This window comes from Salvia hispanica, chromosome 2 (assembly GCF_023119035.1).
Source record: "Salvia hispanica cultivar TCC Black 2014 chromosome 2, UniMelb_Shisp_WGS_1.0, whole genome shotgun sequence".
NCBI lineage: Eukaryota > Viridiplantae > Streptophyta > Magnoliopsida > Lamiales > Lamiaceae > Salvia > Salvia hispanica.
The window spans coordinates 38,397,899-38,418,069 of NC_062966.1; the positions used below are offsets into that span (position 1 = coordinate 38,397,899).

At 37.5% G+C, this 20,171-nt stretch overlaps 4 protein-coding genes across 11 annotated transcripts; 1 reads left to right on the forward strand and 3 right to left on the reverse strand.

Moving 5' to 3' along the window:
* Positions 1–2,349: 2,349 nt before the first annotated feature.
* LOC125207375 (omega-amidase, chloroplastic-like) lies at positions 2,350–4,745 on the reverse strand. Of its 2 annotated transcripts, none has more exons than XM_048106679.1 (10): positions 4,591–4,745; positions 4,372–4,488; positions 4,072–4,293; positions 3,532–3,625; positions 3,381–3,455; positions 3,186–3,264; positions 3,089–3,104; positions 2,872–2,952; positions 2,695–2,777; positions 2,350–2,603 (listed from the first exon to the last, which is right to left on the reverse strand). In XM_048106679.1, exons 1-10 carry the CDS (start codon positions 4,606–4,608, stop codon positions 2,537–2,539), a joined length of 852 nt encoding a protein of 283 aa, XP_047962636.1. In that variant the 5' UTR covers positions 4,609–4,745; the 3' UTR covers positions 2,350–2,536. The 2 variants fall into 2 exon arrangements, with proteins under 2 accessions (XP_047962636.1, XP_047962635.1); XM_048106678.1 differs by having other exon boundaries at positions 3,532–3,643.
* An 801-nt stretch (positions 4,746–5,546) lies between these two features.
* On the reverse strand, positions 5,547–7,743 carry LOC125207503 (mediator of RNA polymerase II transcription subunit 31-like). The gene is made up of 5 exons (XM_048106879.1): positions 7,608–7,743; positions 7,436–7,533; positions 6,277–6,373; positions 6,030–6,108; positions 5,547–5,934 (listed from the first exon to the last, which is right to left on the reverse strand). Exons 1-5 carry the CDS (start codon positions 7,646–7,648, stop codon positions 5,665–5,667), a joined length of 585 nt encoding a protein of 194 aa, XP_047962836.1. The 5' UTR covers positions 7,649–7,743; the 3' UTR covers positions 5,547–5,664.
* Positions 7,744–8,298: 555 nt separating this feature from the next.
* LOC125207563 (putative late blight resistance protein homolog R1B-16) lies at positions 8,299–19,025 on the forward strand. 7 transcript variants are annotated; one of them, XM_048106957.1, is made up of 4 exons: positions 8,299–8,506; positions 9,018–11,119; positions 11,306–11,856; positions 11,938–12,299. In XM_048106957.1, the coding sequence occupies exons 2-3, from the start codon at positions 9,034–9,036 to the stop codon at positions 11,848–11,850; spliced, it is 2,631 nt and encodes an 876-aa protein (XP_047962914.1). In that variant the 5' UTR covers positions 8,299–8,506; positions 9,018–9,033; the 3' UTR covers positions 11,851–11,856; positions 11,938–12,299. The 7 variants fall into 7 exon arrangements, with proteins under 7 accessions (XP_047962914.1, XP_047962919.1, XP_047962915.1 ...); XM_048106962.1 differs by having other exon boundaries at positions 9,174–11,119; XM_048106958.1 differs by lacking the exon at positions 8,299–8,506 and adding an exon at positions 18,805–19,025 and having other exon boundaries at positions 8,960–11,119; positions 11,938–11,967.
* Positions 12,955–14,040, reverse strand: LOC125207564. The gene has a single exon (XM_048106963.1). It carries the CDS (start codon positions 13,833–13,835, stop codon positions 13,194–13,196), a length of 642 nt encoding a protein of 213 aa, XP_047962920.1. The 5' UTR covers positions 13,836–14,040; the 3' UTR covers positions 12,955–13,193.
* Positions 19,026–20,171: the final 1,146 nt, after the last annotated feature.

A 20,171-nucleotide genomic window follows, 5' to 3' on the forward strand; every position in this document is an offset into this window, starting at 1 on the left:
AATGTTTAAAAGCAATGACAAATGGTCTATTTGTGATTAATCAAATACTCACTCCCTCCAATGTTACTTGCACCGTTGTATCTCAACTCTTCACAAACTCCTTACACTATTTATAGTTTAAGTTAAAATTAATGTATTTAATTAATATGTTAGATTAATTTAAGAGGTCATTTATTAAGTGATGTCTAATTATACTTAAAATTCTAATTTATTTTTTCTTTTTTTAAAATTAACTCCTATATGAAGGAGGATATTATATATAAACTCCTAAGAAATGAGGAAATTACAACTGAGGTTAAGAGGGCTCAAACTCGGCACCTCATACATTGATGTCTAAGCTCCTTGCCGTTAGGACAAAGGCTGTGGACAAATTCTAATTCAATTATACTAAAAACTCAATCCCAAATTTACGGCCTAAAATGAAAAGTGCAAGTAATATAAGACGGAGGGAGTAATATTTTAAATGTGTGTAAATAACAAAAAGTATTTCAATAAATAGACAACATTATATTGGGAATAGGGAGTATGACACTAAATAAAACAACAAAGAAATTAATTAAAATTTACTAATGTAAGTATTTAACTAATTATATTTGGTATGGGCCCACCTATGAACTGGCAGCCTCAACTGAAAAACTATTTGAAAGCCCACAAGGCTTTTAGGCGCACGTGGTGGGCTGGTCCAAATGGGCCCAGACGTGTCGGGCGTGTACACGTGTGCTCGCCATATCAACGCCACGTGGGGCCCTTCCCGTTAATTTAATGGCAGCCAATAAGAGAGTGGCGCGTGTATCACTCGCACGTGTGTGTTTCTTGGCACCGTAATTTTAGGGTGGATTTAATAAAAAAAGTTATACTCTCTATCACCAAATTTGACCTATATATTTAGCAATTCGATTTAAATCAAAACTATTTTAAGTAGAAATTATGAATTATTTTATGTGGAGATGAGAGTGTGCCTCCTCCTCATAGTTACCCCTCACTTGATAGATGCTGGTTGAGAGAGATTAAGAAAATATTAGAATTTTAACAAAATTCAAACGAGTTTAGCTAGAAATAATTATTTTATGTGGAGATGAGAGTTAGTAACCCCTCACTTGATAGATGCTTGTTGAGAGAGATTAAGAAATTATTGAATCTTTTTTTATAAGGATGATAAATCGATATAGCTAGTTGATATTCGAACTTTGGTCACTCCTTCAACTTTACACGAACGCTCCACTCCATCACCAAACGAATAGCTATTAACCTGTCTCAATATAATTAAGTATTCATTATTTAGGGGTATAGTTGTACCCCTAGTACTACATTGGATCCACTATTAGGTATAACTGTCGTCATTGGCGATAGATGACATTTCAAAAAGAAAAGTGAAGTCCAAGCCTTCAAGGAGAGCTACCACACTAGTTGTTGGCCCACAACAACTCCAAAAATTGAATTTAATTGAATTTTGCAGTCCTCATGGACAATTGATGGGTCGTTTGACCCGTCTTAATCCATATTTTTATCAAGTCTTAACTCATAGTAAATTAGACCAAATCCCTCATATGGTTTTCCTCTACTCTACCTACCTGGGGCCTTTGATAACATCAATGTAGCCATTGCAAAATTTTATTTTACAAATATGTCCACCCATGCATAAATTATTTGACAATAATTGAAACTTGTGAGATATTCTAAAAGAGAGAAGAAAAAGGGGCAGAAAAATAAGAGACATCACAGCTTTAGTAAAAGTTGTATTGTAGTAGTAAAGGAATTAAAAGATTTATGGAGAATTTTCTTTTTTTTGTTGATCCCAAGAAGATTTTGTACAATTTGATTTGATTTATAGCCAGACAAAATACCTTTTCTTTTCATTGTAGGGGAAAAAGAAGTGGTTCTAAACCTAATGACGAATTTGAATTCTTTAACACATGATATTTCCTTCTAATTGTGATTTATTAGCCATGTGAAACATGTTTCTCTTGATATATAACTAGCTACTTACGTTGTTTCATGCGTCATTAATATTTTTTGGGGTAGGAATAGGACATTGTCCTAGTCAAGAAATATATGATGGAATTTTAATTAACTTCCTAAAAATAGTAATAATAGTTGACATATCTTTTTATTTTGCCTAAACTCAAATTACAACACACTAAATATATTATTATTAGTGTTTGGGCATACAGTTAGGCCAAAGCCCATTATATTGCTATAAAGCTCCTTTGCTATGATCATGGGCTGGACCTTCCATCACAATATATTTACTACTCTCCTAATATAATTATTATTTAAAAATATCTTTATGTGAAATAAAATAAAGTTCCTACCACGCATAAGTCGCTTTTCTTCAATTAACAAACGCAATGAAAAGTTCCATGCTATTTTTCATATCAATAATTTAAAATTTTAAGTTAAAAATCTAATCCATAGATTAAGTATTGGACTCTACTTACATATTTACATAATCGAACAACACTCATAAGACTATAATCTGATCTAATCCATCAAACCGAACAACTGCTAAATGTTACACATGGGAAGACCAAACACATTAGTCATTTATGCCAATGAACTGATAAACATCCTCGCGCCTTTGCTTCAGAACAGGAAGGTTCTCCCTAGAAACATAAAATCGACTTAGTAAATAAAGAGTAAAAAAGGGGGGAGAGAGAGCGAGAGGAAAAACTAGAATAGTATTCGACTCGTTACCTAGTGATCCGAACCACAGAGTAATCAACTTCGGCAACAACAACCGACTCATCATGCCCTACGGTGGCGACAATCTCACCCAACTGATCAAAATTGAAAGCAAACAACAAAATTACATCTTCTTTCAACAAGCTCTTGAGCACTACACAACAAATAGAGATTTTTTTGATCTAGTACCGGATTAACAAGAGTAGAATGGCCCCATATCGGGTAAGAACCAGCAGAATCACGGGAAGGTGAGCAAGTAGCAACGAAAAGCTGTGATGACACACTCATAGAGGGTTCATTTCAAGCATGAGCGGAAACAGTTTTTTGAAACAAAATTGGGAATGCTTAGAAATTTCCGGTTCAACAATTGGCATAAGCATTTGTAAGATCAGCTGATCAAGTATACCTGGTTATCAAGTGCCCTGAAAGTTCCAAGAATCGATTGGTAAGAGCACGGAAATAAGAAGATGAAACATGATAAAAGAGAACACGGGAATACTTGCCTTGCTCGTTGCATGAGTTCCCAAAGTGCTTCGCCAGTGCTAATGTTGAAAGCTCCAGGGTAGCAAATTAAATGAGCACCTAATCATATCACACAGATCAAGAATATCGAAACTAAACAAATAAATAGTTAAGAAACTGGTTTAATTTCAGTAATTAGAGAAAAATATATATTGGGAGGGAGATCGAAAACCAACCTCTGTCCCTGTACAGCATAGCAAGCTCAGGGAAGCCAATATCATGGCAAATGCCAATTCCAATACAACCAACATCTACAGAGAGAGAGAGAGGTTTAGCATTCAGTCATCTAACTACTGTAGCAATATTGATTTGAAATTTCAATCAAACCAGTGTCAACTATTGTAGGATCAGATCCAGCTGCAAACGTATCCGACTCACGGAATGTAATATCCCCTTCGATGCTAATATCAAACAAATGTATCTGCAAGCAATTATCACGCTGCCATCTCAACTCCGTGTTTCCAAAGAGTCCTATATTAGATCGTCTAACTGTTGAGGTACTTTTTTGAGTTCGAGATTTTGATATATGGTAGGAGAGGCTTATACACCAAAAAGACATGATCCTCTTACAAAATTCTAGTCTATAAATATACGAAATTTCAATTTTTCTCATTTTTCAAAATTTTTAGCAGGATCTTAGCAGAGGTAGTTTGACTAATAGTGAGACGTTTTCGTTTCATCATGTCGTTCCGGCCTCCACATTGGCTTAAATCAACGCGAAGAATGAATACAATTGAAGCAGAAATTATAGTTTATATGCCAAATCGAGCCAAAGTTCGTTTATTTTGATGCAATTCCCTCTATCAATATAGTCTAAATATGCATCTCAAAGTGTATAATAAGGTTGAGAAATCAAGAGATTCTTACTTTTCTGTGCTTAGATAACAATTCTCCGCTGCTTGAGAAGACACAACAAGTGTTGTACAACCGATCACCGCTCCGTTCTGGAACCGAACCTCCAACAACAATTATCTTCTGTTCACGAGCAGCTTGCGACATCGTTTTAAACGAAGAAGCACTCTCTTCGTCCTCAAAATTCTCAGCAAACAGCGCGATGAAATCGCTCGAATTAGGGCAGTTCCACAGCTCCTTGAACACAATGGCGGAGATCAGTTTCGAAAGGGGAAAAATCAGCATTAAACGAGATGAATCGAGTGCTGAAATTACAGGTAAGACTACTAATCTGGCGCCTTGCTTGGAAGCGCGCTCGATCGAGCTTCGCGCTCTCTCGTTGTTGACTTTCTTATCTGAGGTGACTGATAGCTGACACAGCCCGATCTTCAGCTGCGGTTGATCAGAGGAAATAGGAAGATCACAATTGTGTTAATGGAAGGAGCAATTGTTGATTTGATTTTACACTAGCTAGTGTCAATTTAATTTGTTTACCTTACTGGTTTCCTGCATCCTCAGCTGATGATGAATCGTGATCTTAGCTTGATGAGGTAACGATCGCCGTCGCTGATTCGCCGCCGGTAAACACCGCCTGCGTCGTCAATTTACAAAGAGGGCAAGTTGCAGAGAGGAAATGGGGATGGAGAAGGGGGCGGGTAGGGCGGTTGATGACGGGGAATTTAAAATTTTATTTTTATGTTTATTTTTTTCATTTTAAATCATTATGAATTATTTATAAGAGTTTCTTTCAATTTTAATTTAGTAATTGGTAGTATATATATATTTTTTTGTTATATATATATATTTTAAATCTAATGGAGTTGATGCACATTTAATGAATTTATTTTTATGAAAATGCCATTTGCAATTGCAATGATATTGGATGGAGAAACGAACATACTACTACTATATAAATAGGGGTGAGAAAAAATCGAAAACCGAAAATCGAATAACCGAACCGAACTAAACCGAAATTTTGAAATTCAGTTCGATTTTTTGATTCGGTTCAGTTTCAAAAAAATACAAAATATTTGGTTTTTCAGTTCGGTTCGGACGAAAAAAAAAATCGAAAAATCGAATTATATTTTAAATACAATATAATATTATATATAATTAATCTAGTATTAATTTAAATATAATATGTATTAATTTATTATATTTTATATAATAAGTATGTAGTATATATTTATATGAATATATACTCCATAGTTTTTTTTTCAATTTTTCAGTTTTTTTGAGAATTTCATTTTTTTCGATTTTGTTCGGTTTTTGAAGTTTGGTTTTCAATTTTTTAGTTTTGGTTTTTCATTTTTTCAGGTTCCGTTAGGTTTGGGTTTTAAACTGAATTCAGGTTTTCAGTTTTGGTTCGGGCGAAAAACCGAACCGAAACCCAAATGCTAACCCCTGTTATAAACATAAATCGTGGATTGATAGATGAATAAGAATGTACAATCGCTAAAGTGACAACACGCTTTCTGGGTTCAAATTTAGATTCTCACATTACATTTTAATCTCTACAGAATATTCGCGGACATAATCTAACTATTGATATCCCCAAAACAGAGGAAGTTACTTCCTTTTCCTTTTCTCGACCCCGCTATTTCTTGGGTCGTTTCTAACGGAAGTAGATCCGTACTGCATTGGCGATGGAGCCTGCGGAGGGGTAGGAGGGATGCTGGAAGCTGCAGCTGGGATGGTAGCCGGTGGCAATGCCGGAGGGGCTGCAGAAGCTGGGGTTGCACTAACGGAAGATTCTGGAAGTGGCTTCGGTAGAATGTGCTTCAACCGGTTGTTTCTGTAGTTTTTCCAGAAGTAAAACTGTTGTCTGTGCGCCAATTCCTACGACCAACCACAGAACGCGTAATAATGGCGATTAGAACCTAAAACAGACTCATCTATACTAGGAGTTGAAAAGGCAATATTAAATTCAATACCTTGTTTGCAGGATGCGCCATTGCGTTTTTGAAGTTGGCATTCTGCAGAAGCTCAAGAAAGAAGAGGCAATGAGGATACCTAAAAAAATCATCGAAAAATCATGAGTGTATCTGATATATAAACTGCGCGAAACTGACAAGCATGTTATATTTTCTTAGTGCTAATGAAGACTATTCAATGCATACAAAAGTGGAACGGACATAAGATAAGTGGCGACTTGAACTTGGAGATGTATGGAGTACTTACATAATGAACTTTAAGTACTCGGGCCTTTGCCAATATTGAAGATATTTCAGGTATCCGATAAATGCCTCATCTTCAAAGTACCTGTTTTGAGCTAAATCTGCACTGGAATGAAGGCAGAAATCAAATAACCGAGCCCAGCTATAACTATAACACATAAATCAAACCAAGTGCAACCAACGCATAAAGAGATAGAGGGCCAGAAACTCATAAAACGATATCAGATGTAGTGACACTGTGACAATAACTCATTTTTTCTAAGATACACCAACATCTAAGCAACGAGATAATGGCTAATGCAAAGTAGCATACTACTAGTATGCAGTGTCAATGTCACCAATTAAAAGTTGTGACGGAGAGAGTGAACCAAGTTATGGAAAACTGCAGCATATATGGAAATACTAAGCATATCTAACCAGAGAAGCATATATTACTAAAGGCAGTGAGATCTTTTATGCACCAACAACAAGTGAATTAAAAAGTCAAATTCCTAGCATAATTTCCAACAAAATCTGAATTCGCATCCAACAGATACCCTATGGTCAAAATTTTTCCAAGATATCTCTCCATAAATCTATTCAAACAGTGTAGAAAGACATAAAAAACTACTACTCCACTATTTTACAACCGCAGTCCAAAGCACTTATGGGATCAAAATCATTTTACAATCACTTGAGGGACATTATCCGTTTATTACATATTCTCGTACACAGCCTCTGCGAAACACCCCCTTCTGTTGCATTTCATCAAGCACCTTGTTCACTTGATCAAACTCTACCTTTACTCCAGATAAAAGGCCTCCCAAACTAACCACACCAGTCAACTAAACCCATCTAATCATCAAAAATCCAGCTTTCTATCAACTAGTCTTAAACTAACCACAATCAATTCACCCTCGTCCTCATTATTATTCGGTAACAGCTTCGAATATCAGACAAAAAAGGGCAAAATAAAAAAATCACCATTCCAGCTCCCAATCACTCCTCACACTACCCAAAATAATCTTTCCCCTCGTTTAATTTCTAGTTATAGCCTCGAATTTCATATAGGCGGTGCATTTCTGCTACCTTTTCCACGCAACAAGAAGAACAGATCCAACAACTTCTCAAGCTACAAATTCAGTGTTCCAATTAGAAATAGCAAGCGCGAAGGAGTTACATACAATGTATATAGGTGGGATTAGCAAGGCACTGGACGAATTCAAGCTCAAGCAAGAAGCGCTGGCGGCCATCATCTGGATCCTTGTACACATTTTTGGGCCTGCAATCGAACAAATTTTCATCAAATATGCGCCGGCGGAAAAATTTGGAGCTGGAATAAATTAGGAGACTTACGGCGAAGGAGGATCTGTTGCTTCGACAGAATCGGACGCCATGGCTGAGCTTCTAGTGGATTGTGTTAGGGTTTATAATTCATAGAGCTAATTTCGTCGAGAGTAATTTCCCCCAATTTTTTTCGATTGTTTTGCCCTTTTCTATGGATTTTCGCGAATAGAAAACTAATATAAAAAAGTAGGACTCACATTCCACTATCTTTTTTCATCAACTTTCCTTTACATTTTTTAAAACTCGTGCCGAACTCAATCGGGGCTCCTAAAGTGGGACGGAGTGAGTACTATAAAAAATATACTCCTTCCGTCCCAAGATAAGTGACCACAAACTTTTCGGCACGGGATTTAAGGAAATGAGGTTTTATTAGTAAAGTGAAAAATGATTAAAGTAAGAGAGAAAAAGTAAGAGAAAGTGTACCAAAAAAAGGAAATGAGGCTCTTATCTAGGACGTCCCAAAAAGGAATATGAGTCACTTATATTGGGCCGGAGGGAGTAAGAAAATTATGTTTGATGAAATGATCAATTTTTTCCTAATTAAAACTACCTAAATAGCAAAAGAAGAAAATCTACGTGGAAATTATAATGAATCCATTGGATGCCACGTCGACGTCATTATTAGAATGGCAGTTACCAGAAACCATGTTTGTGGAATCAATTTCAGTATAAAAAGTCTAATCTTCCAAAGCAAAAAATCTCATGGTTCAAACTAAGAATTTCATTTTCCATATTCTCGATGTGCTGAGCCTGTGAAACTCATCATCAAGAGCATGTATAACTGTCCTAATATGCGTCGAGCTGAGATCAAATCTAATCTGTAGTCTTGTTGTAGCTGATGCTCAGAAGCTGTTCGATATAATGACTCAAAGACTGGATCTTTGAACACAATTTATTTTCAGCAATTGGTATGACTTCCTCCTTTTTTTAGCTTCCGTGTAGAATTCCTTATGCTATTTCGTTTATCTTTTCACTCAAAATTACTCTTATCAAGGATTTCATCAAACACTTCCTGTGCATAATGCTGGTTTTATATTAATGCTATAGCTTCTGTGTAATTTTTCTCCAACTATTTCATGGATTTGATTGGAATTGATTGTATTCTTGGGAATTAGAGAAATTTAATTTAGGTACATGAAGATGATAATATGTGGATTGATATTATTGTCCTAGTCCCTTTGTCTTTTTTCCTCTGTTGATTTTAAAGTATAGCCTTTTATCTTTTATACCGACAACTAGTCATGCTTTTTCTTGTAAAAAGTAATGAATGCCAGCTATGAAAGAAACAATACAGTTTCAATAATTGAGTTGAATTGATAAGAACAGAGAAAATAATTGATCTTTAACAGTTATATGGCCAAATTTTGAGAATTCAGTAGCATTCTCACTCACACTCTTCTCTCATATTCCACCTTTAAGAAACACACCTACAACCATGGCGGCTTATGCAGCTCTGCTTTCTCTGATGCATATCATAGATAACCTCCGTCTTCATCCTCGCCCTCCTATTAATCTCCACCACAAACAAGCTCATTTCCTCACTGAAAAAGTCACACACCTCCTGGATTTTCTCAGACGCTACAACCCTCGTCTCGGCTACAGCACAGAAGCCGATCCCTTGGAGCTTCGCATTGCAGATGCAGCTTATGCGGCTGAGGACATAATCGAGTCTCATATCGTGGATCAGATCACAGGTGATGGCGGAGAGATGAGCTTCGAGGCCTTGTATCAAGCTCTAGACAAGGTGATACAAGACATGAATCTGATCGAAGAAGAAGCCATGGAGATTGAAAGGGGACTCGGAGTTCTAGATCATGTTCAAGAAAACTCGACGTATTCGGATTCAAAGAGATCGTCTTCCATGGTGGGAGTCGAAGATGTCAAAATTCAACTGATGGATAAGCTCACTTCTGATTGCCGCGATCTACTGATCATTCCCATTGCAGGAATGGGCGGAACGGGTAAGACGACTCTTGCTCGAGCTATTTATCAGGAGCGTCTTATTACAGAGCATTTTGATACTTGTGCTTGGGCTACCATCTCTCAAGAATATAGTGTTACACAAATTCTAGCAGAGATTCTTGGATTGGGTAATGATCAGCATTCAAGTGTGGGTGAATTAGGAGAAAAGTTGCATAAACATCTTTTTGGTAGAAGATACCTGGTTGTAATGGATGATATGTGGGATATTCAAGCATGGGACAGAGTTAGGGTTTATTTTCCGAACAATAAAAATGGTAGTAGAGTAGTCGTAACAACTAGGCTATCAAATTTGGCATCTGATTTGTCGAGTAAAAGTAGTAGTCTTGAGATGGGGCTTTTGGATGAGGCTCATAGTTGGGACCTTCTCTCTAAAACTGTGTTCGCAGAGGAAAGTTGCCCTCTTCATCTCGAAGAAATCGGGAAAAGGATTGCGAAAAGTTGCAAGGGACTTCCTTTATCAATTGTTGTGATTGGAGGACTTCTGTCCAAGTCTGAACATACAAGCGAATTCTGGGAATACATAGAGAAAAACCTAAGTCCAATTGTGAACTTAGAGGATGACGAGCGTTGCTTGAAAATCTTACAACTGAGCTATAAGCAATTGCCGGTTCATTTGAAACCATGTTTTCTCTATATGGGAATCTTCTCCGAAGACGAGGTGATTCATGCCTCTAGGGTTGTTAGGTTATGGATTGCGGAAGGATTTTTTATAAAACCGGTAAGTGGGAAGAGCTCTAAAGAGGTGGGGAAAATGTATGTGAAAGAGCTTGCAGATAGAAATCTTGTTTTAGTTCACAAGATAGGGAGTATTGGAGGCATCAAGGAGTGCAAAATGCATGATTTGTTGAGAGACTTCTGCTTGAGAGAAGCTCGGAAGGAGAGGTTTTACAGTTTTGTGGATGGAGAGGACGAAACAAATGCGCGACGCGGCATTGTTATTCCGACCACATCAATGGAGGAAGTTGAGCATGCCCTGCAGTCCATGCCACAAACCCGTTCTCTGATTTGGGGCCAGGACGGAAAACCACCATCGCTAAGATTGAGATGGCTAAGGATCATTCAATCTACGAAGCCTTTCGTTTATCAAGAAACAATGCTTCAGTTAGTTAATCTTCGGCACGTTACTGACGTGTCTCTGGAGGAGGAGAGCGTATTTCCTTCAATGCAGCGATTTTGGAATCTTGAGACTTTGATCATCAAAGGCAACGGCTCGAAATTTTCCTTGCCAGCTGAGATTTGGTGCATGCCTCATATGAGGCATATTCAGGTCAAGTATGTCCATCTCCCCGATCCTCCTGTTGGCCACGCTGCTGCTGATGACAATGGCGACGATGGTGGTTGTGTCTTACAAAACTTGCACTCGCTGAAGAGGATAACAAACTTCAAGTGCAGCGAAGATGTGGTTAAGAGAATTCCCAATATCAAGAAATTGGGAGTGTACTACAATGAATTCGACGAAAGGCTGCAAGTCGAGAATCTAGTCTCTTTAGATAAACTCGAGTCGTTGAAGTTCGTTATATTCCAACCGCCCCCGAAAGGTATGAACTCTTTCCTTTTTAGCCCGTCCCTGAAAAGTACGAAAATTCTAATTTTGGAAACCTTTTCACCTTTAATGAAGTGGGACTCATTTTCCACTAACGATACTTTAAAAACTTTTTCTATCTCTCTTACTGTACCTATTATGCATTAAAACCCGTGTCAAACAAAATGTTCATACTTTTCAGGGACGGAGGGAGTATCAAGAATGGATGGACAGAGCCTTAACTTCCCTCATTCGCTCAAGAAGCTGACTCTTGGATTGCACTACTCCAAGTTTAGCCAACAAGTGTTGGGAATGATAGGTGTTTTGCCCCATCTTGAGAAGCTCAGGCTCGATAGTGGCAGTTTCGAAGAACGGAAGTGGGAAACAGTTGAAGGGCAGTTCAGCCGCCTGAAGTTCTTGGAGATTTCGCGGTCGACTATAGTAGAATGGAAGATGGAGGGATCCCACTTTCCGCGCCTTGAGAAGCTTGTTCTTAGAAGGTTGTATTACATGCAGGAGATTCCTCTAGAAGTTGCAGAGATTCCGACTCTTGGATCGATTTACTTCGTATTTGGCCACACTCATGCTCTCAATTCACTTTTAAAAATAGTAGAGATGCAGGAACTATACGGAGATGTATCCATTCGAATTCTACTAAGGCTTAAATATATAGTGCAATGTGCAGATGAATGCAGCGAATTAATGAAGCAGTGTAGGAACAGTCCCTACATTCGATTTGAAGTTTGAACCATGGTACGAATGGATTTCACTTGATTCTGTTTTCAGTATTTGATTTTATACTACTTTTGGCTAATCTATGAAGCGTGTGAACAGATAAGGTTGATACAGGCTTAAGAAGCCCAGGCCCACCAACACAAGCCTCGTTCGAGACAGCTGAGCCTTGAACCATTCAAGGCCCATCAACCATGTCGACGCGTCTCCTCAACTAGGCGTAAGGTTGGTTATGTTATTTTACTTTTTTTAAAGTCCTTTCATTGTGTTGAGCGTGGTTATAAGTTCCGTTGCGTGCTTTCTTTATCGTTTCTTTTCCATGTATTAAGAGAGTTGAACCACATGGGGTTGTCATTTACCATGTATTCTCAGCAACATTACTTAGATAAAGGAATGATTAAAAGGAAATGCTTAGATAAAAGTATTTGTGAATGGAATTAACAAGGTTTCGAATTCTTGGGGAATCAAGATGAATTCATCAATTTTGGGAATAGGGTTTATGAGAGTTGAGATTGGGGAATGAAATGAAAGCATGGGTTAAATTGATAGTCACAAATTTTAATGTGGGAGTGAATTAGTGATCTTCAGAGAAAATTAATTTTAGTCTACAAATATTAGGTTAAATCATGACAAATTTATGCAAAAGGTTCTTTGCATTTTATTTAATAGATTATGTCATTTGTGTTTAGATGTAGTTAACTCTTTTAGCCCGTCTGATTAAAAAGGTGAGATATGAGAAGATATGTAAAATAAGATAAGAATTATGTACTGCTTCATGTCAATCTGCGCAGAGATAAGATTTTTCATTGTTGTTTAATAAAAAATAAACTATATAAATTTGTATACTAGTCATAAATAACAGCGGCTTAACTAAAATAATTAGTGGGTTACATAAACATGAGTTGAGTTAAAATTATGGCAAGATTGAGACGAACCCTTGTCTTATGATATCAAACAATTAGAAGTTAAATCTGTGCGAGATACAAAATATGAAATTGTAATCAGATTTTTCTATCCTTGTAAAACAATATTAAAAATATTTGTACTATTAAAAAATAAAGATAAAATTTTTATATATCACGCATAGATATAAGTTAGCCCATTTCGAGTTTATAACTTATAGAATAAGTTCTGGGATTCAGGCCCAACTAACTATACATAAAAAACACAGATTCTTGAATGAAAATAAACATTTCATGTTTACAAGCGCACTTGATATTATCTACTTTGAAGTAGCTCTGTCTACATAGTAAAATGAAAATCCTTCACATTCATATTTAATGTAAAACATATAGTAGTACTTTTATTGAATTAAATATAGCACACCACAAACATAAGAATACATGGTAATGAACGAACTAATGATCTAAAACAGATAATTTCTCTAAATCAACTGCCTTCAAGTCCCCTTTTGCGATCATGTCTTTCCCGCAGAAAGAGTAACAAATGAAGAAGTTGCATAATGCACAGTGAAATCCTTCACATTCATATATATTACCACCACAAAGGTCGCAACGGCGTTTTGTGGTGAGAAGTTGAAAGGTGAGAGGGTGTGGATGGGTTGTAGCATTCACATAATATTCTTGCCCCAACTTCATGTTTCTATACATTCCGGATGTAGTTTTATGGCATTTGGGATGGAAGGATATATCGCAGGCGCGACAGTGATACATCCAGCTCCTGGGATTCATTTGTGTTTCGCATTGATCGCAGTAGAAATCGCCAGGACGGTTGAGAGTGGCGTCGTACGTCAACAGCAACGGGTGGTGCTCGTCCCATCTACGGCTGCTGACTGATGCCGGCAGCACAACGCATTTAAGGTGCACAATGAAATCACATGAGCTGTTGCTGCACCTATAACAATCGTAACGACTTATGAAGCCGTAACAACTAGCAGCACACGTCAAGTGCCATGAGTAGACATCTCTGTCTAGATCCGACTTGATCACATAGTTGAGGAGATGTTGCGGGTGATCTGCGTGAAGTATGGTATCCGGCATACAAGCGCACTTGATATCTACTTTGAACTCGCACTCTGTACAAGTGTAAAACAGCCCATTAGATTTATACTCACAAACACTGCAATGTTGGCCCTCCCAAGATTGAGGTTTGTCACAACATCGGAGGACAAGCTGGTGATCATCATGTTGGTGGATTGGAAGACACGGGACGTTAGCTGGCAAGTGAAAGCAGGCAATGTGAAGATTGTATTTGCATTCGCTGCAATTCATATAGTAGTAACATTTACTACTATTACTGCTACTACTTGATGATGATGATGACGACGAAGATATAGGAGTGATGCACCCATCACACATCAATTCCGATCTCACTCCATAATTCTCCTCGTCTTCTTCTTCTCCTTGGATTTGAGGGTGTTGAGATGTGGATGAGACTAAAGTGAGCTGATGTTGGTGATGAATGAACTTATATTTCATATTCACCAACTCATCAAAAACAGCAGCGGCAGGGATGATGGGTGGTATCAATGTTCCTACTTCTCCTCCTCTTTGTCTCGTCACAAAAGGTGTAATCAGTTCCTCGGCCACCTCATTCGTTGGAATACGGACTATTTCTTTCCCGATGGATGCACTTGCATAATAGTAAAACAACAATAATTTAGTACTGCTACTGTATATAAAAGTAATGACATGAATGATGTAAAAAAAATATCATACTCGCGAGGAGGCGGCTTGTTGAAGGCACATTTGATGTGGACAATAAACCTGCATATTTCACAATGATATATCCAATATTTGAGTCGCAAAGTTTTGCTGCACACATCACATTTGTAGCCAAATTTGAAATATTCTTGTGGGATGATTGAAGAGAGAGACAGAGAGTGATGATGGTCTTCCCTTTTGAGAGTTTGAGGCAATGAAGCACATCTCTCATGGATCCAATACTGACAATCACCTGTGGTGCATGTGTAGGAACTCCCGCTGCGTGTGGTGCCGCAAGCATCACACTTGAAGGAACATATTCTCCTCAGCAACTTCAATTCATGCACGGGGTGATTTGCATCGATCACGCCCTTGTCGTGCGCGCACATAAGGTGCACCGTGAAGCTACATCCCGAGCTTGTACATTTGTAACCAATGCTACGAATATTATCTTTGCAGATACGGCAAAGATATGATCTTCGTAAGTGGCATTGGCTGAGTATGTGATGAGTGTGCAATGGATGTCGTATCTCTCTCACCGTCGCTGCACATTCTTCGTGTAATACGTTCTGATAAGCGCATCCCGGGATGCTGCACCTATAAGCTTTCTCTCCGCTACTGAATCGCCGTTCACAGCCATAACATCTATCGGTTCCATAAGTATCCACCAGAGTAAGTGGATGCTCGTGGCTCCAATGATCAAGCATCTCCTTCTCCTCCTCCATCTCTATCTTTTTTTCTATCTCACTCATTATGTGGTTTGTGGAGTAACTAGTTTTGGAAATAAAATGACATGTTATCTGTCCTATCTTTCAAAACATTTTATAGCCAACATTTAGCACAATGAAATCAAACAAAACTTCCAACCACAGCAAAGAATATTGCATCACTCAGTTGTCATATCAGTCGAACAATCTCTCCCTCTTTCTTTGACATTTTGTCTTAATTTGTCTTTTTCGTGTAATCACTCAATCTTCTTTTTTGTTGATAAAGAGGAATACTATGACAGTAAGTAACACTTGCTAAGTAAAACTTCTGTCATGTATTAATCCGATTGTAAAGCGCGACATCAAATAATGTGTTGATCAAGTAAATAATCTAATTTAGTGGTTAGGATTGAATAGAGTCATGGAGAGGAAAATTATACTACCTCCGTCCCCCAAAATTTGCTACACTTTGACCCGACACGGGTTTTAAAAAATATAATGGAAAGTGAGTTGAAAAAGTTGGTGGGATGTGGGTCCTACTTTTAAAGTATTAGTTTTATAATAAAATGTGAGTAGGAATGCGTTAGTGGAATATGAGGTCCACTACCAAAAATGGTAAAAGTGAAGTGCATCAAATTTTCAGGAACGGACCGAAATAGTAAACTGTATCAAATTTTCAGGGACAGAGGTAGTAATACTAAAGGCTATTATAGTTTAGCATATCAAAAGACAAATTAATTAGAGTTGTAAATAACATTAAATATATACATTTAATCTTTGCTAAATGGAATAGAAGAATCATACCAGTAGTAGTGTAGTACAAAGCTTCACAACTAATCAATTCAGCCTTAATTCAATAACATAATCTCCTTTTATCTCTTTGTCTTTTGCTTTTCTAAAAGTTTGTATTTGTCTTTAGTTTTCTCTTTCTCTTTAATTTATCTTTTGCTTATCTCAAGATTTGAATTTCTCTTTTGCTTTTGCTTATGGATTCAATACAAAGTACTACTTGGTACTCCAACTATATAAGAGTTTGTGGGCTTGTATCCATCTTCTTCTCCTAGGCCCAACAAAGCCCATTCCGGTCCATTAGCTCCATAATTTTTATTTTTTTTTTCTGTTTTTAATTAACTTCTTTTTAAATAAATGTTGAGTACTTGCTTCCAGATTATTTATTTATTTATTAGAATATTTTCCATGTGACTTTTTTATTTCTTTTGTGGAGAAATATTTAATCGAAATGTATTTCCCAGTGCTGGAAAATGTTTTTTTAAAAGAAATCGATAGTGTGGAAATTGCAGAAAAAGCCAAAAATAATAAATTAGGCACTGTGGAGCATCGGATCAAAGATGATGTGTTGTGAGCGAGAAGTTAATCTGCATGATAGAAATAATAAGAGGATGATCAGTGATATAAATTAGAGATAGATACGATTGTTATTGTTAAAAAGTAACATCAAAAGAGCCAACATTGTTGGAAAAATGGTAGTGGTGTTGTCATAATTACTACCCTCCGTCCCAACTAAGTCGAGGGTGAATTAGGAGAAAAGTTGTATAAACATCTTTTTGGTAGAAAATACATGGGACAGAGTTAGGGTTTATTTTCCGAACAATAAAAATGGTAGTAGAGTAGTCGTAACAACTAGGCTATCAAATTTGGCATCTGACTTGTCGAGTAAAAGTAGTAGTCTTGAGATGGAGCTTTTGGATGAGGCTCATAGTTGGGACCTTCTTTCCAAAACTGCGTTCGGAGAGGAAAGTTTCCCTCTTCATCTTGAAGAAATCGGGAAAAAGATTGCAAAAAGTTGTAAGGGACTTCCTTTACCAATTGTTGTGATTGGAGGACTTCTGGCCAAGTCTGAACATACGAGTGAATTTTGGGAATAATTAGAGAAAAACTTAAGTCCAATTGTGAACTTAGAGGATGACGAGCGTTGCTTGAAAATTTTACACCTGAGCTATAAGCAATTGCTAGTTCATGTGAAACCATGTTTTCTCTATGGGAATCTTCTCCGAAGATGAGGTGATTCATGCCTCGAGGATTGTTAGGTTATGGATTGCAGAAGGATTTATAAAACCGGAAAGTGGGAAAACTGTTAGGATCGTCTCCTGGGATGGGTTTGATATTGTCCGCTTTGGGTCAAGCCTGCACGGACCTGGAATGGGTTTAATATTGTCCGTTTTGGGTCAAGTCCGCACGGATTTATTTTTGGGTCACTCCCAAAAGGTCTGAAACTGATTGGGGTTGGGCAGGAATTATATACACCTTCCAACTTCCCTCACTCATCCGCCGATGTGGGATGGGTTTGTACCCCAACAAGGGGTTGGACAGGCATTATATACACCTTCCAACTTCCCACATTCATCCGATGTGGGATGAGTTTGTACCCCAACAAACCTCCCCTCAAACTGAGACCACATAGGGAACGCAGTCGACACGAACATGGGTCGTTCCAGCCCTGGCCCTTGGGTCATCCTGGGCTTTGATACCACTTGTTAGGATCGTCGACTGCAACATTAGTTTGATATTATCCACTTTGGGTCAAGCCCGCACAAATTTGTTTTTGGGTCACTCCCAAAAGGCCTCAAACTAATTGGGGTAGGACAGGAATTATATACACCTTCCAACTTCCCTCCATCATCTAACGTGGGATGGGTTTGTAACCCAACAAAAACCTCTAAAGAGGTGGGAAAAATGTATGTAAAAGAGCTTGCTGGTAGAAACCTTGTTTTAAGTCACAAGATATGGAGTATTGGAGGCATCAAGGATTGTAAAATGCACGATTTGTTGAGACTTCTGCTTGAGAGAAGCACGAAAGGAGAGGTTTTACGGTATTGTGGATGGAAAAGGCGAAACAAACACACGACTCTGCATTGTTGCTCCGACCATATCAATGGAGGAAGCTATGCATGCCCTGCAGTCAATGCCACAAGCCCGTTCACTGATTTGGGGTCATTACATAAGTCCACCATTGCGTTGATTAAGATTGCTAAGGATCATTCAATCTACTAAGCTTTTCATTTATCAAGCAACTGTGCTTCAGTCAGTTAATCTTCGGCTCGTTGCTGGCGTGTGTATGAGGGAGGAAAAATCGTATTTCCTTTAACGCAGCGATTTTGGAATCTTGAGATTTTGATCGTCGAAGGTGCCATGGAATTTTTCGTGCCAGCTGAGATTTGGTGCATACCTCATATCAGGCACGTTCAGTTCAAATATGTCTATCTCCCCGAACCTCCTGTTGGCCATGCTCTGCTGATGACGACGATGATGGTGGTGGTGTTGTCTTACGAAACTTGCACACGCTGAAGAAGATAACAAACTTCAAGTGCAGCGAAGATGTGGTTAAGAGAATTCCCAATATCAAGAAATTGGGAGTGTACTACAAAGAATTCGACGAGACGGTGCGTCTTGAGAATCTTTTCTCTTTACATAAACTCGAGTTGTTGGAATTCGTTATATCAAGGATGGATGGACAGAGCCTTAACTTCCCTCATTCGCTCAAGAAGCTGACTCTAAGATTGCTCAACTTCAAGTTTAGCCAACAAGTGTTGGGAAACAGTTGCAGGGCAGTTCAGCCGCCTGAACCTTAAGAAGTCCAGGCCCACCAACACAAGCCTCGTTCGAGACAGCTGAACCTTGAACCATTTAAGGCCCATCAACCATGTTGACGCGTCTCCTCAACTACTACGCGTAAGGTTAGTTATGTTATTTTACTTGTTTTAAAGTCCTTTGATTGTGTTGAGCATGGTTATAAGTTCCGTTCCGTGCTTTCTTTATCGTTTCTTTTCCATGTATTAAGAGAGTTGAACCACATGGGGTTGTGCATCATTTACCATGTATTCTCAGCAACATTACTTCATCAATCCTGCTTCATGATAGCAATCACCTTAAATAAAGGATTGATTAAAAGGAAATACTTAGATAAAAGTATTTGTGAATTGATTTAACAAGGTTTCCAATTCTGGGGGAATCAAGATGAATTCATCAAATTTGGGAATAGGGTTTATGAGAGTTGAGATTGGGGAATGAAATGAAAGCATGGGTTAAATTGATAGTTACAAATTTTAATTTGGGAGTGAATTAGTGATCTTGAGAGAAAACTAATTTTAGTCTACAAATATTAGGTTAAATTGACAAATTTATGCAAAAGGCTTTCTTTGCATTTTATTTAATAGATTATGTCATTTGTGTTTAGATGGAGTTAACTCGCCCGTTTGATAAGAAAGTAGATATGAGAAAATACGTAAAACAACATAGGAAATACGAGTGTCATGTCAATCTATGCAGAGATAAGATTTTTCATTGTTGTTTGATAAAAATTAAATTATATAAATTTGTATAGTAGTAGTAAATAACAGTGGCATGACTTGATAAATTGATGAGTTATATAAACATGATTAAAGTTAAAATTATGGCAAGATTGAGACATACCCTTGTTTTTATGATATCATATAATTAGAAATGTCCAAATATAATTCTCTATTTTACGTGAGATACAAAATACTCCCTCCGTCCACAAAAAATAGGGCACATTTACCATTTTTTGCCGTCCACAAAAAATAGAGCACATTCATTTATGGAAAATTTTCAATAAATAATCACCCTACACATCATTCCACTAACACTACTTCTCACTTACTTTTTCTCATTCTCTCTTACTTTTTTCCCTTCTCTCTTACTTTACCATTCTACATTAAAACCCGTGCCATACACCAATTGCCCTATTTTTTTTGGACGGAGAGAGTATGAAATAGTAATAATAATTTTTTTATCCTTATAAAACAATATTAAAAATATTTGTACTAGCAAAAATAATGATAAAATTTTATATATCACACATAGATATAAGTTAGCCCATTTCGAGTTCATAACTAATAGAATAAGTTGTTGGCTTCAGGCCCAACTAACTATAATAAAATGTGAGTAGAAATGAGTTGGAATATAGGGTCCACTACCAAAACTGGTA